Source organism: Chaetodon auriga, chromosome 24 (genome assembly GCF_051107435.1).
Source record: "Chaetodon auriga isolate fChaAug3 chromosome 24, fChaAug3.hap1, whole genome shotgun sequence".
Lineage (NCBI taxonomy): Eukaryota > Metazoa > Chordata > Actinopteri > Chaetodontiformes > Chaetodontidae > Chaetodon > Chaetodon auriga.
Genome location: NC_135097.1, coordinates 8,139,966 through 8,155,731, shown reverse-complemented (window position 1 = coordinate 8,155,731; position 15,766 = coordinate 8,139,966). Strand labels below are relative to the sequence as shown.

General features: G+C 46.1%; 1 protein-coding gene across 1 annotated transcript; it reads left to right on the top strand.

Moving 5' to 3' along the window:
• The first annotated feature begins 482 nt into the window (after positions 1–482).
• arhgef15b (Rho guanine nucleotide exchange factor 15b) lies at positions 483–14,930 on the top strand. The gene is made up of 16 exons (XM_076725678.1): positions 483–798; positions 4,695–5,210; positions 6,678–7,664; positions 7,754–7,808; positions 8,197–8,249; positions 8,902–9,182; positions 9,704–9,864; positions 10,105–10,257; positions 11,130–11,259; positions 11,847–11,921; positions 12,237–12,329; positions 12,423–12,577; positions 12,833–12,997; positions 13,117–13,202; positions 13,297–13,401; positions 13,775–14,930. Exons 2-16 carry the CDS (start codon positions 4,796–4,798, stop codon positions 13,936–13,938), a joined length of 3,078 nt encoding a protein of 1,025 aa, XP_076581793.1. The 5' UTR covers positions 483–798; positions 4,695–4,795; the 3' UTR covers positions 13,939–14,930.
• Positions 14,931–15,766: the final 836 nt, after the last annotated feature.

Sequence of the window (15,766 nt, the reverse complement as noted above, 5' to 3'; positions counted from 1 at the left end):
AAACCTGCCACACAAACTCCCATTAAATGATTTACAACAAGTGAGGACATACGAGCACCAGTACATCCAGCCATAATCCTCTACTTGAAGCATTAATTGTTAAAAAGATACAATAACATATCCATGGTCACCCACCAGTTCTTCTATGGATAAATCATCATTAGCCAACTCATCATGAGAATTTAACAGTGTGATGGTGTGGCAGATAAAAGTGCTACTTTCAGCATTAATGGTCTCAAAGAATTCTATAAAGCTATAATTATAAAATTTGCTTGTGTGTATCTTTCAAAAACATATACATCCTTCAATTTTTCAGACGCTAATTGCTCAGAATATCTGTCACCAGAAACATTTTAGACCTGTAAAAGCACGGATTTTATTTTGAAACCCCTGACCGGAACCTGTAAATATTCCTGTGTGTGGTTGGGCGGTTTTTGGCCTCGGGGGGGTTGTTGCACTCCTACCTCCCGTCTCCTTCCCTCATACATGCTGCTGGTAACAAAGGAGACAACAACAGGGGATGATGGGTGCTCAGACAACAAGCCTGTCAGAGAAACATTAAGAAACTGAACCTTTTCGCTTGTACGTTGTGGATAATTTGTTTTAACAGTTTATTTAACGACCTTTGTTTATTTATTTTTTCTCCGCGCGACGAGTTTTAAACTACATTAACGTTGCTGCGTCCCGGACCGATTTTAACCTAAAGCCTTTTCTCTTGCTAAAGCTAACTATGTTGGACTGCCCAAACTAGAGCCGAATGACAGGAGAGAAACAGCCAGACATGTCTGAACAACACTGGTGAGTTATCTTTCCTTTAATTTGTGTTTTTAGAGAGAATAGTCCACAATTTGTTGTTTAGCAGGTGCGGTTTGGTTCACTTTCGACGGTGGCGGCTGTCGGCACCTGTTCCCTTATGGAAAGCAGGGGTTGTCTGATATTACAGTGACGTTGCCATGCTGAAAAGTAGGTTACAGAAACCTATTCATACATTTGACAATTAAGGGGTACAAATAAGAATATTTTAGGAGGACTTTGATTTTGAATATTTTATGAATACTCTGCCCTTGCCATTTAATTCGTCTGTAGTCATTTTTATGTCGTGAAACGCGTTTTCTTATCATAGAAAAATGACACATATTTGGCTCTGACGCTATTGGCAGCTTCCCTGTTACAATCTTATGTGATCTAAATATCATATTTACATTTCCTTATCTATCACTCATGGCATCAAACCAACTCTACATTTTTATTCCTGTTTCCAGTACTCCCACCCCTTGTATGCGTGTGTGTGTGTGTGTGTGTGTGTGTGTGTGTGTGTGTGTGTGTTTTCCTTTCCGACACACCTTTTCCGTCCCCTCTTCCTGTCCAACGTGGAGCTTCCATGCACATCACATGTATTACAATGGTAGCTCTCTTAAAGCCCCCCTACCCATTTTATATACACACTGACCCATTAGTCTCCAGAGCAGATGGCCTACTGTACACACACACACACACACACACACACACACACACACACACACACACTCAGAGAGAGCATTGTGTTAATAGACACCCACTTGAAGCACTTAAGGATTGTTCTCAAGCTGGTCTGATTAGGGGATCACACCATATCTGGTGTGTATTGGATTTGCCTGGACAAATACTGGAATGAATGACTGGCCCACTGACCCAGCCTGAGTGTGTGTCAGGTCCAGTAGACTGGAGGGTGCAGCTATTGAACTAACCAGGTCAATGGGCCAGGTCAAAGGCAAACAAAAGACAAGTGAAGTCTGCGATGGGCTAATTGAAAGAAAAGTCAGCGAGGAATTGAGTCTGGTCTATACGTGCACTGACACTCATTCAGAGTGTGTCAACCCGGCTGTGTAGATGAGTGCTTTGTGGGAGAACGCACCCTCCTGTTTTGTGTCACCCGTGGACAATGATAGTATCCAGAGGGCCTAAACTGAAACCTGGAAGGACCTCCATTACACCCACACACGTACTTTGCTGTCGTGACGTCTCTCTCTGTCTCGTTATTTTTTTCTCGTCTCTCTCGTCTATCTCTCTTGATGCCAGAGCTTATCAATGTTTCTGAGAGCTGCCGAACTTGGAAATCATAAACCGAAATGAGAGAAGGACCATTAGAAGATGAAAGCGTGTGCAGGTTGATGGTTATGAAAGCATTTTTCTTTTTCATTAACCCACTGAAAGCTTTCCATTCCTTCCACTCCTGCTGTCATTTTGCAGTTATTTAATGTATGACTCTTCGTCAGCCCAGAAACATTTTTCTCGTCAGACCGAAACATGAAACCCCGTCTGTCTCTTTATTATAAGCTCACTGACTGTGCAGCATGCTCATCCCATCCAAACTGGTCTGACTAGCTGGTGCACTTTCCTAGTAACAGCCAGCTACTGGTTGTATTGACTTCAGTGAGCTGTGTGGAAACGACTGTCAGCTCCAGAGCCCCAAATAGTCGCCTGTCATCTGTGATGCTCGTCTTACCTGCTGGTATAAGGCACTACTGTTGATGAATTTCTTTAAAACGTCACAGCTTCATATGAAATTACTGGCACTTTACACAAAATGAACAGCCTCTAATCTTTCCCAGAGCAAAACACTACGCGAGTGCGCCATGAAAGTGGCGCTCAGATTATTTGGTAATGCTCTTGCATAAAGTTGGGGGACTTACAAGAGGCCGATTTAATAAGTAAAGGTCAAAATCGGTGCAGCAGAGGCAGAAATATCTCAGCTTTCCTGCCTGCAGTATGGTTCAAGCTCCTACATTTCCCATAATGCACCCTTAGAATTGTCTTTACACAACTGTTTACTCAAGCCGAGCGGCGCTCCTTGCGATGACATCACTGACCTTGATTTGTAAAATCGGAGTGTCCCTTTAGGAATCTGATAAAAATATCTGTGCTGATAATCGACTGCCGTTCATATTTATATTCCTTATCAGCAGTGCTGAAGAGGACGGGAACTAGCAGTTATTTCCGTTATTTAATGCACATTGTACTTCAGGATGGTGTGTTCAAATGCCAAAAACCCAAAGATATGACATTTTAATTTCTGTCATCAGCGAAGGGATCGGCCTGTCAGTGGGCCGACTGACAGGCTGACGTCCAGAGGGAAAAACTGCTGGCGTGGCTAAAATATAGATACTTGGGTTTCGTATGACTGCCAGCTGCAGACTGCTCTCTGTGACTCTGTCTGACAGGATTAATCTAAAGCATAATCACGACATTCACTGCTGAGTTTTTTGTCGCAGCTTTCCAACGATGTGCATATAATCCTGAATGCATGCAGCGACACGCTAAATGTATTCATCAAGAAGCGGCACAAAGCAGCGCTTTCTGCTGCGCTGCTCCGTCTTCTGCATGACTCAGAAGATGACTAACCCTGGTTGGGTTCGGTGTTGCATCAGCTGTTGCACACACGTCCAAAAAAACCCAGTGAGAAGAATCTGCAGCATGGCCATTTGGTCGCCTGGAATGGAAACTGAATTTCACTTTATTGGCGTCATGTTTCTTTTTATGGACGCTAACGGGGGAATTCAGATTTTTTGTCACACTTAGGGCGGTATTTCGAAAGCGTGAAAGTCTGTGTAAAGACCCCAGATGATGAAGCACAAGCAATTATTACCAGGGTGTATGAACATGAGGCTTTCTGACCTGCCAGGGCCACAATGGGCAGGGTGAGGTGATCATAAACGCCCTCATGTATTGAAACAGTAGTTAACTATTAATTGAATTCCACCAGTGCGTCAGGAAACATATAGCACTGTACAAAAATGTCAGCTTGCTCCACTTATATCGCTCATTATTTGACAGCAAACCGTGAAGTCTTTGCTGCCTTCACACAGACGAAGATTGAGAGCAGTCGAAATGGAAACCTTCTGTCTGATCGGCGTCCCTGCTCTGATGCTGCTGACACCCTCCAGCCATGAAAGCAGTGCATGAGTAAACACTGTGCTTCTCAGCTGTGAGTCATTAATAAATAACAATTTCAGAAGTTGCACACTGATGTGAGGGAACTGTACGGTGGAAAAATCAATGATCTTGTAGCTGGATTTCCCTTGGCTGCGTCAGCGTGCGGTGCACTTGTCTTTACAGTATGGCTTGTTTGTGGGAATGTGCTCCTTCCAGTGCAAAGTTCATACTGCAGTGAGGGATTTGTGGCACGGAGAAGTCTGACTTTAGGAATGTGCCGTAATGGAAATGCTGAATTATGCAGCGTTTATCGCCTCGTGTAAATGTTTAGTTCAGCTGCAGGAAATGACTGTCGTTACGGTGAATAATTTCTTTGTTAAGGGGTAAAAAGCCAAAAAGAGAGAAAAGCTGAGAAGCACTAACCTGTGGGTTTAAGGCTCATTATACAATCGCAGCAAGTCTAACCAGGGACCTTTATTGCTCTCTGCTGACTAAGACATGAAATCCCCCAGTACAAGCAGCCGTATCACAGGTTATGTCCTTATTTGTGGCACCTGAGGAGGTGAAACTATGAGCAAAAAGTTTCATTTTCTTGTGGTCCCTCAGAGTTGTCTTGGGACCCCACACCCAAGCGTAAGGACAACTGCCCTGTGGTCCAGGATGCCCCCAGTCGTGTCACTTTAGAGGGTGTTAATGAGGATCTGGGAGGAGTGAGGAGTGTAATGCTAAATCTGTGAAGTGCTCCTTTAATAACTCTCTTTTCCTTTCTCTTTACTCATCAGGTGACGATGACAGGCTCACATTGACCTTCACCCTTAAAGCCTGACCTCTGATTGGTCAGGGCTGGCAGTGAATCGCACCTTAGGAGAAGACTCCAGCTACCATGTCTGTCCAGGAAGCATCCCAAAAAGCCACGGCGCCCCCCGAGGCCAAACCGAGGCCTGAGATCCCTCCAAAACCGTCATCTCAGGCCAGCTCCCCTCCTCTGGGGGACCGAGGCAGCAATCAGACTGCACTTCCTGCAGGGAAGGTCAAGAGGATTGTGAGCAAGTTCAGCAGACAGGAGAGTGTGGCGAACGAGCCGGAGGAGCAGCCCACCAATGGCACTGCAGAGGTCACGACAAGTAAACGGTTCAGACGTCCGCCCACCATAAAGCCCAAACCGGGCCGCGCCAGCCTGCAGCTTCAGATAGGGGGAGAGCAGGCGCCGCCGCTGCCTGTGAAGAGGAGCCGAAAGCCGAGAGAGAGTGAGCGAGGAGAGGAGGGGGACAGCATCAGCATGGAGGGAGGGCGATCAGGTACAGTACAGTACACTCGGGTCTGAAGATGTTTGGCTATCAACCAAATTTCCAAAGTTCTCTCATTCTTTCAGTCTGATACAGTAAACACGAGGAAGCTGTGTGACATGATTTCTGGTTTTAACCTTTTAACCTGCCATTCAGAGCTGCATAGGAGCGCATTGATTGGTTTAAAAGGAAACCTGCAGTGCACTCTGGGTGTTGTTCTGACTGACAGGTGCGGCGCCGCTGGCTAGTCTAAGCCAGCAGCCGTAAACGGGTTCAGTCAGTCTGTTAATCACCGGTGTGTGTGTGTGTGTGTGTGTGTGTGTGTTTAAGAGAGAGAGAGTATGTGTGTGCATGCCTGCTGTTGAGTAATGTGAAAGCAGGAAGTGACGCTGACACCAGCAGTAAAGATAACACTCAATCTTTTATATCCATTATCTGTTCCTGTTGTTTTATGGCAGTCTCTCAGCAAAATGCGATGAAACTTTGGACAGTCGTTCCAGTTTTAATCTGCGGCTCATTGACGGCGGGCCGTCCTTTGCTGTGTCATGATGTTCGGCTTTGCCCTGACTCAACAAAAGAGGAACCCCAAGAAGTGACATTTTATTGTCTGATTATCTGATCACTTCCTCGTTTTTGTTACCCGCCAGCAACAGGAAGCCTTTAATCAGGACGTCAGATACAACTAACGATTACTGTCAGCATCCATTTATCTGTCAGTTATTTTCTGATTAGTACGATAGATAACTTCTGAAATCTTTAAATTCCTTTTTTTTTCTGACCAGCAGTCCACAAATATTAAATATACAATGATATAAACTGGTAAAATCAGCAGATGCTCATGTTTGAGAGGCAGGACCCAGAGAAAATTTGGCACTTGTGTCTGAAAAATAAGTTAAACAATGAATCAAGCATCAAAATAGATTCTGGTTAATTTTCTGTAGATTGACTAATCAGTTAATCAACTAATCGTTTCAGCTTTACTGGTGATGTTTGAGCAATTATGGAGCTTTAACTGTTCCATTAGCATAATGAAATTATCTTTATTTAACTACATTTCCAAAAAGATCTTGTATTGGCTGATATGGAAAAAGTTTGACTTTTTTTTGCGTGCCTCATATCTTCACTCACTGACCCGCTCAGCCTTCATCCTGCCTCCTCTCTCTGTCCTCCACCTTTTCCATTTCCTTCTGTCAATATTGAATTTTTTCCCCACTGCAGACTTTCCATGAATATTTGAACACACCACTTGCAGATGCGCTGCATTTGCATAGCGATGAACTGCTGACTTGACAGTCCAGCGTTTGCCACGTGAAGCTGTTACAGATGGGGGGGGGGGGGGGGGGGTGAGCCGTCCTATCAGGGGACGCACATACAGGATGGAAGCAGACAGGAAACAGCTCATTCACACCCATTAGCTCAGTGTTTTAGCCTGGCATGTGGAGGAAAAGCTTTTAATCTGTTTTGCTTCTTTTGACACAGCACCTGATGGAAAAGAGGTGGAGATTAATCTGATTGGAGGAGGTGAAGTGGAGGCGGAGCACAGTCCACGCGCGCCCCTCAGTCCCTGCTGCGACCCGAGCTGCAGCTGCGCGTGTCACCTCCAGTGGCCCGGCATGAAACTGATATGGGTGCCCGTGGATGTGGACGGCGATGAGGGTGGAGACGAGGATGGGACTGATGAAGAGCAGAAGGGGGAGGATGGGGAGGAGTGGGAGGAGTATGAGGAGGTAGAGAGAGGAGGGGAAGGGGACAGTGAGGCAGGGGATGAGGTGGACAGGACTTCAGTGGCTGATGGGAGTGTGTTGAAACAAAAGATGACAAAGTTCCACCAGTCTTTGAATGTTTTGATCGCGGACGGCCACAGGAGACGTTCGGACCCGGGCCCTCTCTCTGTTCTCAGCCTTGCTGTCTCTCGCTCTCAGTCTCCCCCTGTCCCCCCAAAACATGCTCAGTCAGCACAAATCCAATCCAACAACACGCCCACCCAGAACGAAGAAGAGAACATTTATGAGGCCACACTTCCTGTGGTCGACCCCACTCCCAAGAAGCCTCCCACTGCATGTAAGGAACTGGATATCCCTCTAATCAAGGTGCTCAAACCAGCCCGTCGCTCTAAACTGTCCTGCAGCACCTCAGACCCGACATCCGACTTTCAGGATAACACAGAACCCACCTCGAGCCCAGACAGTGTGCCGCCGGCCATCCCGCCGAGGATGCCCGTGACTCAGGACAGCCGCAGCCTCACTCCCGTGCACCGGGGCGGCATTCCTCTCCCCCAGCCCACGATGGAGGAGTGGCGCGTGCTGCGGCCCTCGTCCCCCAGCGGCTCCACCGCCAGCGGGCTGAGCCCCCAACGGGCCATCACTCCACCCCCAGCCAGCCCCCACAGACCTCCACCTCCACCACCAAAGGCAGATCCCAGGAGGCTGAGCAGCGCCTCACTGCAGTCCCTCACGCTGAAAAAAGGTTTGTACCGAACAAACATAATTATCTTTGCCTGAGATGAGTTATGAATGATGCACAAGTTGTTAATTTTCTGTCTAACTTCTTTTTAGACGGAGAGGAGAGTGGAGGGAATGAAGGAGAGAAGGAGGACACAGCGGAAGAAACGTGAGAAATCATCAAAAGACCAAAACCATCAATGAATTGTTCCTATAAACAAGTATTGTCTGTGTAACCAAAACCTGATGTAGCTTATTTTATCATTACAAAAGCCCCCATTGTTGTCCAAAAACTGCTACAGACACATTAGTGGGCCACAGTTTTGCACTGGATGACATGTTTCTTTATTACCATGAACATAGTTGGACGTCCTGCTGCTGCAAAAGCACATCAACACACCAAATGTGTATTAATCCACAGCTGAAAATAGTCCCCAGCAAACTCACTGCTTACTCTTATTTGAGTAACGTTTGCATATTCAGAGACTGAGTTGCACGCTGTTGGTGTTCACCCACACATGTAATCACCCTGGTTTGACCCCTCTCTCCTCTTTCAGGCACCCAGTCAGGAGGGAGTTTTCGTTGAACTGGGAGTCTCGGCTGCAGGATGGTAAGACACCTGTAACAGACGTAAAAAGACAAAAATGAGTTTGGCCACTGAAAATGTCACAGCAGTGCTTTTAATAGGATGCAATGTCAGTTTGATCATCATCATTTGCCCTGAGCTGTGATGTTTGCCTATATATTGTATATATAGTATGCACTGCATTTGTCATAGTTTACTGTTTTCATTATTACTATAGGAAAAAGCAACAAACTTTACCAAATTTTTGTCGCAAAAAATGTGACAATACATGCGTCTTTTCTAGATATTTCCATAGCTTCTCCATTTCCATTAGCGTCCATCAACAGCACACTCAGAAATCAACTGTTTTTTTGCGAGCTGTGACTGCTTACACTTTCTTTTTTCCTCCTTTCCTGTGTGAAAACACTCCACATTCACAACTGGCTCAGAATAAGCATTGAAACAGGACACAGCTTCAGACTGTGCTGCTCTTATTTTGACAAATCAAGCTGGTCGAGTTAGTGGAGGCACAATCATTTACCAGTTACCACTTTATCGGGTACACTGGGACAACCTAATGCAATTCAACACAACAGCTTTTCAGTTCGTCCTAACTTCAGGTGTCCACATCATGTATATCTGTTACTTGTATCCTGGGGTCTACTAGTAGGAACCTTTGTGTCTTGTTTCCCCTCAGAGCCTCTGTACCAGACGTACCGTGCCACCGTCATCACCAAGGAGATCCGACGCCAGACAGTTTGCCGTAACATCAGTAAAACTAGCGTGGACTATGCCATGGACTGGGCAGCCCGCCGCTCCGGGACTGGGACTGGGACTGGGACGGCGACCGGAAACGGAGCCCCCAGGGGCAGCCCCGTGCCCACGCCGAGCCAGAGCACCCTGTGGCAGGACCTCCAAACTGTTCGAGACAGCGGAGTGCTGGAGCAGCTCAGCCCCGAGCGCTGCAAGTACCAGGAGGTGAGGCATCGACCTGAACTGAGGAGTGATTACAGAAAGAGAGATCGATGATGCGAGGAGAAGAGAAACGGGAGATGCTGGATCAAGTTTGAAATCCCATCTTAAAGTAATAACGCAATGTTTTTCTATGAATTATGGCCCACTCTGCCTCGCTGCATCACTCACGTCTGGAATAACATATTGATCCACTCTATCCCCAGTTCATGAAAGCTTTTCCAGTGGTTCGTCTAACTTTCCAACCTTGGGCAGGACTTTTCAAGGGGAAAAATCCTCTAAAGAGCAGGAAGTGATACATCTTAGGAAGACAGCGAGAGCCTGAAGATAGACCGAGCCATTTTTTTGATTAATTTGAACAAAAAGAAGAAGAAAAAAGGAAGATACACCAACATACGCCAAAAAAGATCTTAAATAAAACGTATCAGCATCTAAATGGATATTATTCACAGATTACAAAACAACAGTGTTGATTCCCTTTTCCTGATCTTAATATCCTAAAATCCTTTCTGTGTTCTCCCTGGCAGAGCATGTTTGAGGTTTTGACATCTGAGACCTCGTACCTTCGATCCCTGCGAGTTCTGACCGAACACTTCTTGGACAGCAGGGAGCTGCAGGAGACAATGATCATCAGAGACAGGAAGACCCTCTTCTCCAACATCCTGAGGGTCCGGGAGGTCAGCGAGAGGTGAGAAACGGCAGAAGGAAGGATGGAGGGAGATAAAGGGAAATAGGGAGGTGATTTATGGGTTGAACTGCCATGAGGTCACTTGGCGCTCGGGACAAAGATACCAAGAGATAGGAAGGAAAAGGAAAGATGGAATGAGTTATTTCCTGAACTGGGATCCAAAGCTTTGGAAGTCTTTGTCTAGTTGTTCTTTAGGGTTCAAAAAGCTTTGAAGTTTTCATGAAATCTTTGACTCCACAGGTTCTTGAAAGACTTGGATGACCGCATATTTGAGGAGCTGGTCTTCCCTGACATCTGTGACATTATCCACTACCACGCCCAGCACAACTTCCCCGCCTACATCGACTACGTCCGCAACCAGATCTACCAGGAAAAGACCTACACGTTGCTCATGTGAGGAACCGCAGTCTGAACCAGTTCCAGGTCTCTTACAGTTCAGTTGACGGTGCAAAACAAAGATGAGCCAGCACCATGAGGCAGACTGGTGGAGAGGACTATATGATAATAATGATCACTTTATTTTAAAGTGCCTTTCTTTACAACAAAATACTTGCACCATGTGCTTCACTTTAAACGGACACAGAATTAACATAAAAGTAAGAAAACTAAACAGTAAAGCAGGCACTGATTGTCGAATAGGAGCAGGGTTGCAAAGGGTTTGTAGATTTCAGGGGAATTTCCAAGGGAAGTTAAGCTCAGGAATTCTGGAAATTTTGCACAATTTCAGTATAAAAATTTCACATAAAAAAGCCTTATGAGGCCTTATGACATGTTCAGGGTTAAAGTATGCTCATTTAATTGAATTGTAACCACGCGCTGCGTTCAGGAGCACACCCTCCGCGTGCATTCTTCTGTCACATGTGCAGCCACAGAACTGCCAACACAGCTGCACTGTCTGAGCCAAAGGCCTACATGCTTTTAATCAAAACTATTCATCTATTTAACCCATTTCCATTCATTCTTGTTAACTGAGTCAACCCAGTTAATTTACATTCAACTCAGCCAGATTGGTTTTTTTTTTTTTCATTTCTATTAGACTGGTTTTAAATTATGTCAGCTTACGATTTGGAAAAAGGTTTGTGTATGTCAGCATATGACGTGATTAACGCAGCCTGAGCAAATAACCCCTATAGTTTCCCTGTAATTCCCATGGAAAGTTTTCATGTTGAATATTCCTGGAATTTGCAACCCTCGATAGGAAGATTGGATTTTATGGAACATTACAGCTGCATTACACGTGTGTGTGCGTTTCTGTGTGTGCGCAGGAAGAACAACGTGCAGTTTGCTGCGGTCATCTCTCGCCTCCAAGAGTCGCCTCAGTGCCAGCGGCTGCCCTTCATGTCCTTCTTGCTTCTGCCCTTCCAGCGAATAACACGCATCAAAATGCTCATTGAGGTGAGCGGCATCATGGGAATTGTAAAATCCCGCCACACCTGTGTTGCTGCTTTTAGCAAATAAAGAATAAATCCAGTAGTTCAGTGAATACAACCAAGGAGTGATTAGCTTAGCTTAGCATAGAGACTGGAAGCAGGGGGAAACAGCTTGCTAATGGCTAAATAATCAGACTGAGGATTAAATGTTTGTGGTTTTGAGTCCAGAAGTAGAAACGTGTCTGTTTGCTTTTGGTTTTTCTTGCCCTGTGAGGACAAAGCTCAGGAGGTCGGCGTCATCGCTACGTAACTGGAGCGTGACTACAATGCAGGGAGCGTTAGTTCAGGTGTCTAAACGCTCTGCGTGACTGACCCTTCTCCTCTGCTGCTACAAGCCATTGGAAGTCAATAGTCCTGAGCTCATCACGCTGTGTTGCTTTGTGGAATATCCTCGTTCCAGCGTTATCTCCCCCGCTCTGCCTCTTGAGCCATAAGCAAACACAGGGGCGCACCTCTCCTCAAGCTCATGATCTTGTTTGTTTATAAATGGAAAAAATGTATCCCGCCGCTTGTCCGCTGCAGAAATAGAAAAGTTGTTGTTTGTCCTTTCAGAACATCCTGAAGAGAACAAAGGAGGGGACGAAAGAGGAGCAGACAGCCTCCAAGGCTTTGGCTTCGGTGTCGAAGGTAAACGCCCCTCGCTCTTCATCACCGTCCCCTATGCCCACAAATCCATATCATTTGACTCTCGAGTGCTTCGCATGCCTCTGGGCATTTGACGTCAGCCATTGTTTGAAGGATTTCCTTTTGATTGAGTCACAGTGATAGTGAGTCATACGTGGCACTGAGGACAAAGGCAGTGTGAGACAGAGTTTGCTCACACAGGGAGACATTTCGGGCTATTTCGCAATGACACCCAGTTTTATGTAATGAGGTGGAAATAAAAACAAGTGCTTATTTCATATTCTTGTCTCTTTTTTCCACCTTCATAATCACACGCAGATCATGGACGAGTGCAACACACAGGTGGGAAAGATGAGACAGATGGAGGAGTTGATCCATGTCTCTCAAACGCTGGAGTTTGACAAGCTGAAGGTAACGACAAGCGTGTGTGCATGGTCTTTATTTGTCCTTTATTTAGCCGGACATTTATTTTGAAAAGGAGATGAACGTTTCGGTGTCCTCCAGGCCATCCCGATCATCTCCCAGACACGATATTTGGAGAAGAAGGGAGAGCTGCATGAAATGTCCAAAGGAGGGACTCTCTTCACCATGAGGGCCAAGTTCACCCCCGTCTACCTCTTCCTCTTCAACGATCTGCTCATCATCACCGCCAAGAAAGGGTGAGGCGGGATGGATGTTGATATAGAGCTATCAAATGGATTGACATGACATTAGTACAGACATTCACAACGCCCAGAAGAAGATCACTTTTAAACGGTGCACACGACTACACACCTGCTAGTAAAGTGTTAGCAAACCTTGTTAGATCAGTGGCTCAAATGCAGCAGGAAGTTGTGTTAAAAGAGAACTGACAGCAGATGCCAAACACAATGGAATGCAATGGTATGTGACGAATTCTCCTTTTTCTTGAGCAGCGTGGAGCGCTTTGTGGTACTCGACCACGCCCATCGCTCTCTGGTGCAGGTGCAGCCAGTAGAGGAAGGGGGAGGCGGCATCCCCTACGAGCACTGCTTCAACCTCACCCTGCTGGAAAACCACCAGGGACGCATGATGGAGAGGCTGCTCAAAGCTCCCTCACAGTGAGTGCCTTAGTTCAGACTGAGTACATCTATCCTTATAATCTACATATAGAGTCAAATACAGCTTCCTGACAGATAGCACCTCAAAACATGTCATTAAGAATTTCTTCTGTCGACAGGTCAGACATGCACAGGTGGATGGCTGCTTTCCCCAACCCCACCAACCCAGACAGAGATGAAGATGAAGTGATTTACGAGGACTGGGGTGAGGACTTGATGATACCGCAGCATGCGCTTGCCTGTCTTTCATATCCACGGTTTCTCACGTGTGTGTGTGTGTGTGTGTGTGTGTGTGTCAGACTGTCCTCAGGTGCAGTGTGTGGAGCAGTACATTGCCCAGCAGGCAGACGAGCTCACCCTGGAGCCCACTGAGATCATCAACGTCATCCGCAAAACCAACGAGGGTAAGAGCGACGTGGAGGGAACCCCGGGCCAAAGAGTTGTTTATTTATTGATCAGACTGTCACAGAGAGCATTTACCATTTGGCATAATGAGTGTGCGGATCTAGATGAAGAATCAGATTAAGGTTTCAGATGTGGTGCACGTTTCCTTTCAAGACAGTCATATGTGCTGACATGCATCATTAACATACCCCTTCCTTTGACTCTGCTTGTTTATGCACCCTGATCCTCATAACTCAATCCTCAACCCTCCACTTTAGCAGTTTATTGATTTGTTTCGACTTTCTTGCATGAACGATACAGAAGCCTCCAATCTTCCCCTGTTTGTTCTCCTCCCACCTCCCCCCCTCCTCCCACTTCTCCTCCTTGTCCCAGGCTGCTGCGAAGGCATCCGCCTGTCCGACGGTCAGAAGGGCTGGTTCCCCGCGGCAAACGTCGTAGAGATCACCAACGAGCACGTGAGGCGGCGAAACCTCAGAGAGCGCTACAGAGTGATGCAGGCTGCGAGCATGGTGGCCAGGGCCAACGCCGTTCATTAGGATGGACGGATCACGGATGTTTACATTCAGTCGTTTTTAAAAGGACGATAAAGGGAGACGAACTCTTTAAGAGCTCGGTACAGAGATGAAGTGTCAGTTTCTAATAACCAGGAAATGAAAGACAAAAGGAGAAGGGTGACGATCATGAGACGTCATAACAGCAGTCATCACCTTTTTTTTTTTTTTTTTCACTACTGGAGTACATGAGTGAGCAGCTGGGAGCTTGAGGTGGATCATTTACTACTGATGCTTAAACTATTTGAATATGCATGCATGTGTTTAGTAACAGCACGTTACAGCTGTACAGTTCACCTCGTCTCTGACTGTGAGCATGCAGCCCCTGCTCTGACACCTCCTCATGCACTGAAACTGCAGGTTTGAAATGCCAAACATTGCAGCTACAGCTCGACCAGATTGTACGAATGCCAGACCGGCTGCGGAGAAAAGAGCTGGGTGTTCCCGTAAACACCTCTCGTGTCAAAGTTGTCACATGCACACGCAAGTTAAATCCTCTTTCATTCCAGTTATGCACAGCAAGCCGTCATGTCACCAAAGTGGCCAGAATACAGGATATGACATGTTTTATAATACAAGTTTTGCTTTTGGTTTTTTTTTTAAAGTGTTAACATTTAAAGAGGAATTTATCTCACCACAACCTGCAAGAAATCAGGAAGTGCCTTCAAATAAACTCAGAACTACACACAAAGACTTCTGTCAGGATCATATCGAGCACAAGAGCTTTGAAGTGTAAATGTGGGCTGAGCTGTACTGCCATCATGACGTTCCAGTGGTTGTGCTGTCTGTTAGCTTGTTAGCTCTTTACACATTGTGGAATAATACTGTAGCTCCCCCTGCAGCCTGTTGTCAGTGAAGACTGGATATTATTTGTGGATACGTTGTAAATGAACAATATGTTGTAAATACTGATGGGGGGGGGTTCTCTCCTTCAAAATGGTAGTTGTGCTTTTAATAAAAATGTGTGTCTTTCTAAACCTGTGTTTCTTTTTCAGTAACACACTCAGCTGTTGATCATTTTTATTGAACACTGATGCGGAACTAATAACACTGTTTTCATTTTCTGTTCCAACAGGAAATAAATTCTACAGAAACAAAGGGTTTTTTGGGGAACATTTGGATCAAAATTCCAAATTTTCAGAGCAACCAGTGCAAAGAACCCTTAACTACTTGGTTCCATGATTAGAACAAGGTAGAAAAAAGAAACCAGGCACACAGGGACAAGAAGACTCTCAGGTTTCGGACAATCACTGCACATTATCCAACACTCCCACGTCTCCGAGGCTGAGGAGGACATACAGAGCGTCTCCCTCAGACTCTGAGAGCATCCGTTCCTTCGCCTCTGACAAACCTCTGCAGACACTGGATCTGCTCTCTGAGTCTGAGGACAACGAAGGCCACCTCAGGGTTAAACCTGATGCCAAGTTTTGCTCACAAACTGGCAGGTGAACATGATCAGCATTCCTCCCCTCCACCGACACTAAGTCCCCCCAGCCTGGCTCTCCGGATTCCCAGACACTGTTAAAGCTGACGTTGTTTCGGGTACAGTCAGTAGTTACTGCTGCAGGCGAAGTCTCAGATCCTTGATGCTGGCATGGCAGGGGATCAGGAGGAGTTGCTCCTGATTTATTGTGGTTTTGGCCCCAGATTTGGTCCTCCTCCATCAGGCTCAATAGGGTATTAGCTGCCTCAAGCTCAGCATCTGATTGACATCTTTCCTGCTGCAACTGAGCTGAGGTGGAGTCTGTAGGTTCAGGGTGGCTAAGGAAGACGATGTGGTTCAAGTCCATTTGTGGAACAGTAAGAGTCACGT

Coding starts and splice junctions, on each gene's coding strand:
- arhgef15b (XM_076725678.1), top strand. CDS start 4,796: ATGTCTGTCCAGGAAGCATCCCAAAAAGCCACGGCGCCCCCCGAGGCC. Junction 7,809..8,196: donor GAGGACACAGCGGAAGAAAC/GTGAGAAATCAT, acceptor CTCCTCTTTCAG/GCACCCAGTCAGGAGGGAGT. Junction 12,578..12,832: donor ATCATCACCGCCAAGAAAGG/GTGAGGCGGGAT, acceptor TTTCTTGAGCAG/CGTGGAGCGCTTTGTGGTAC.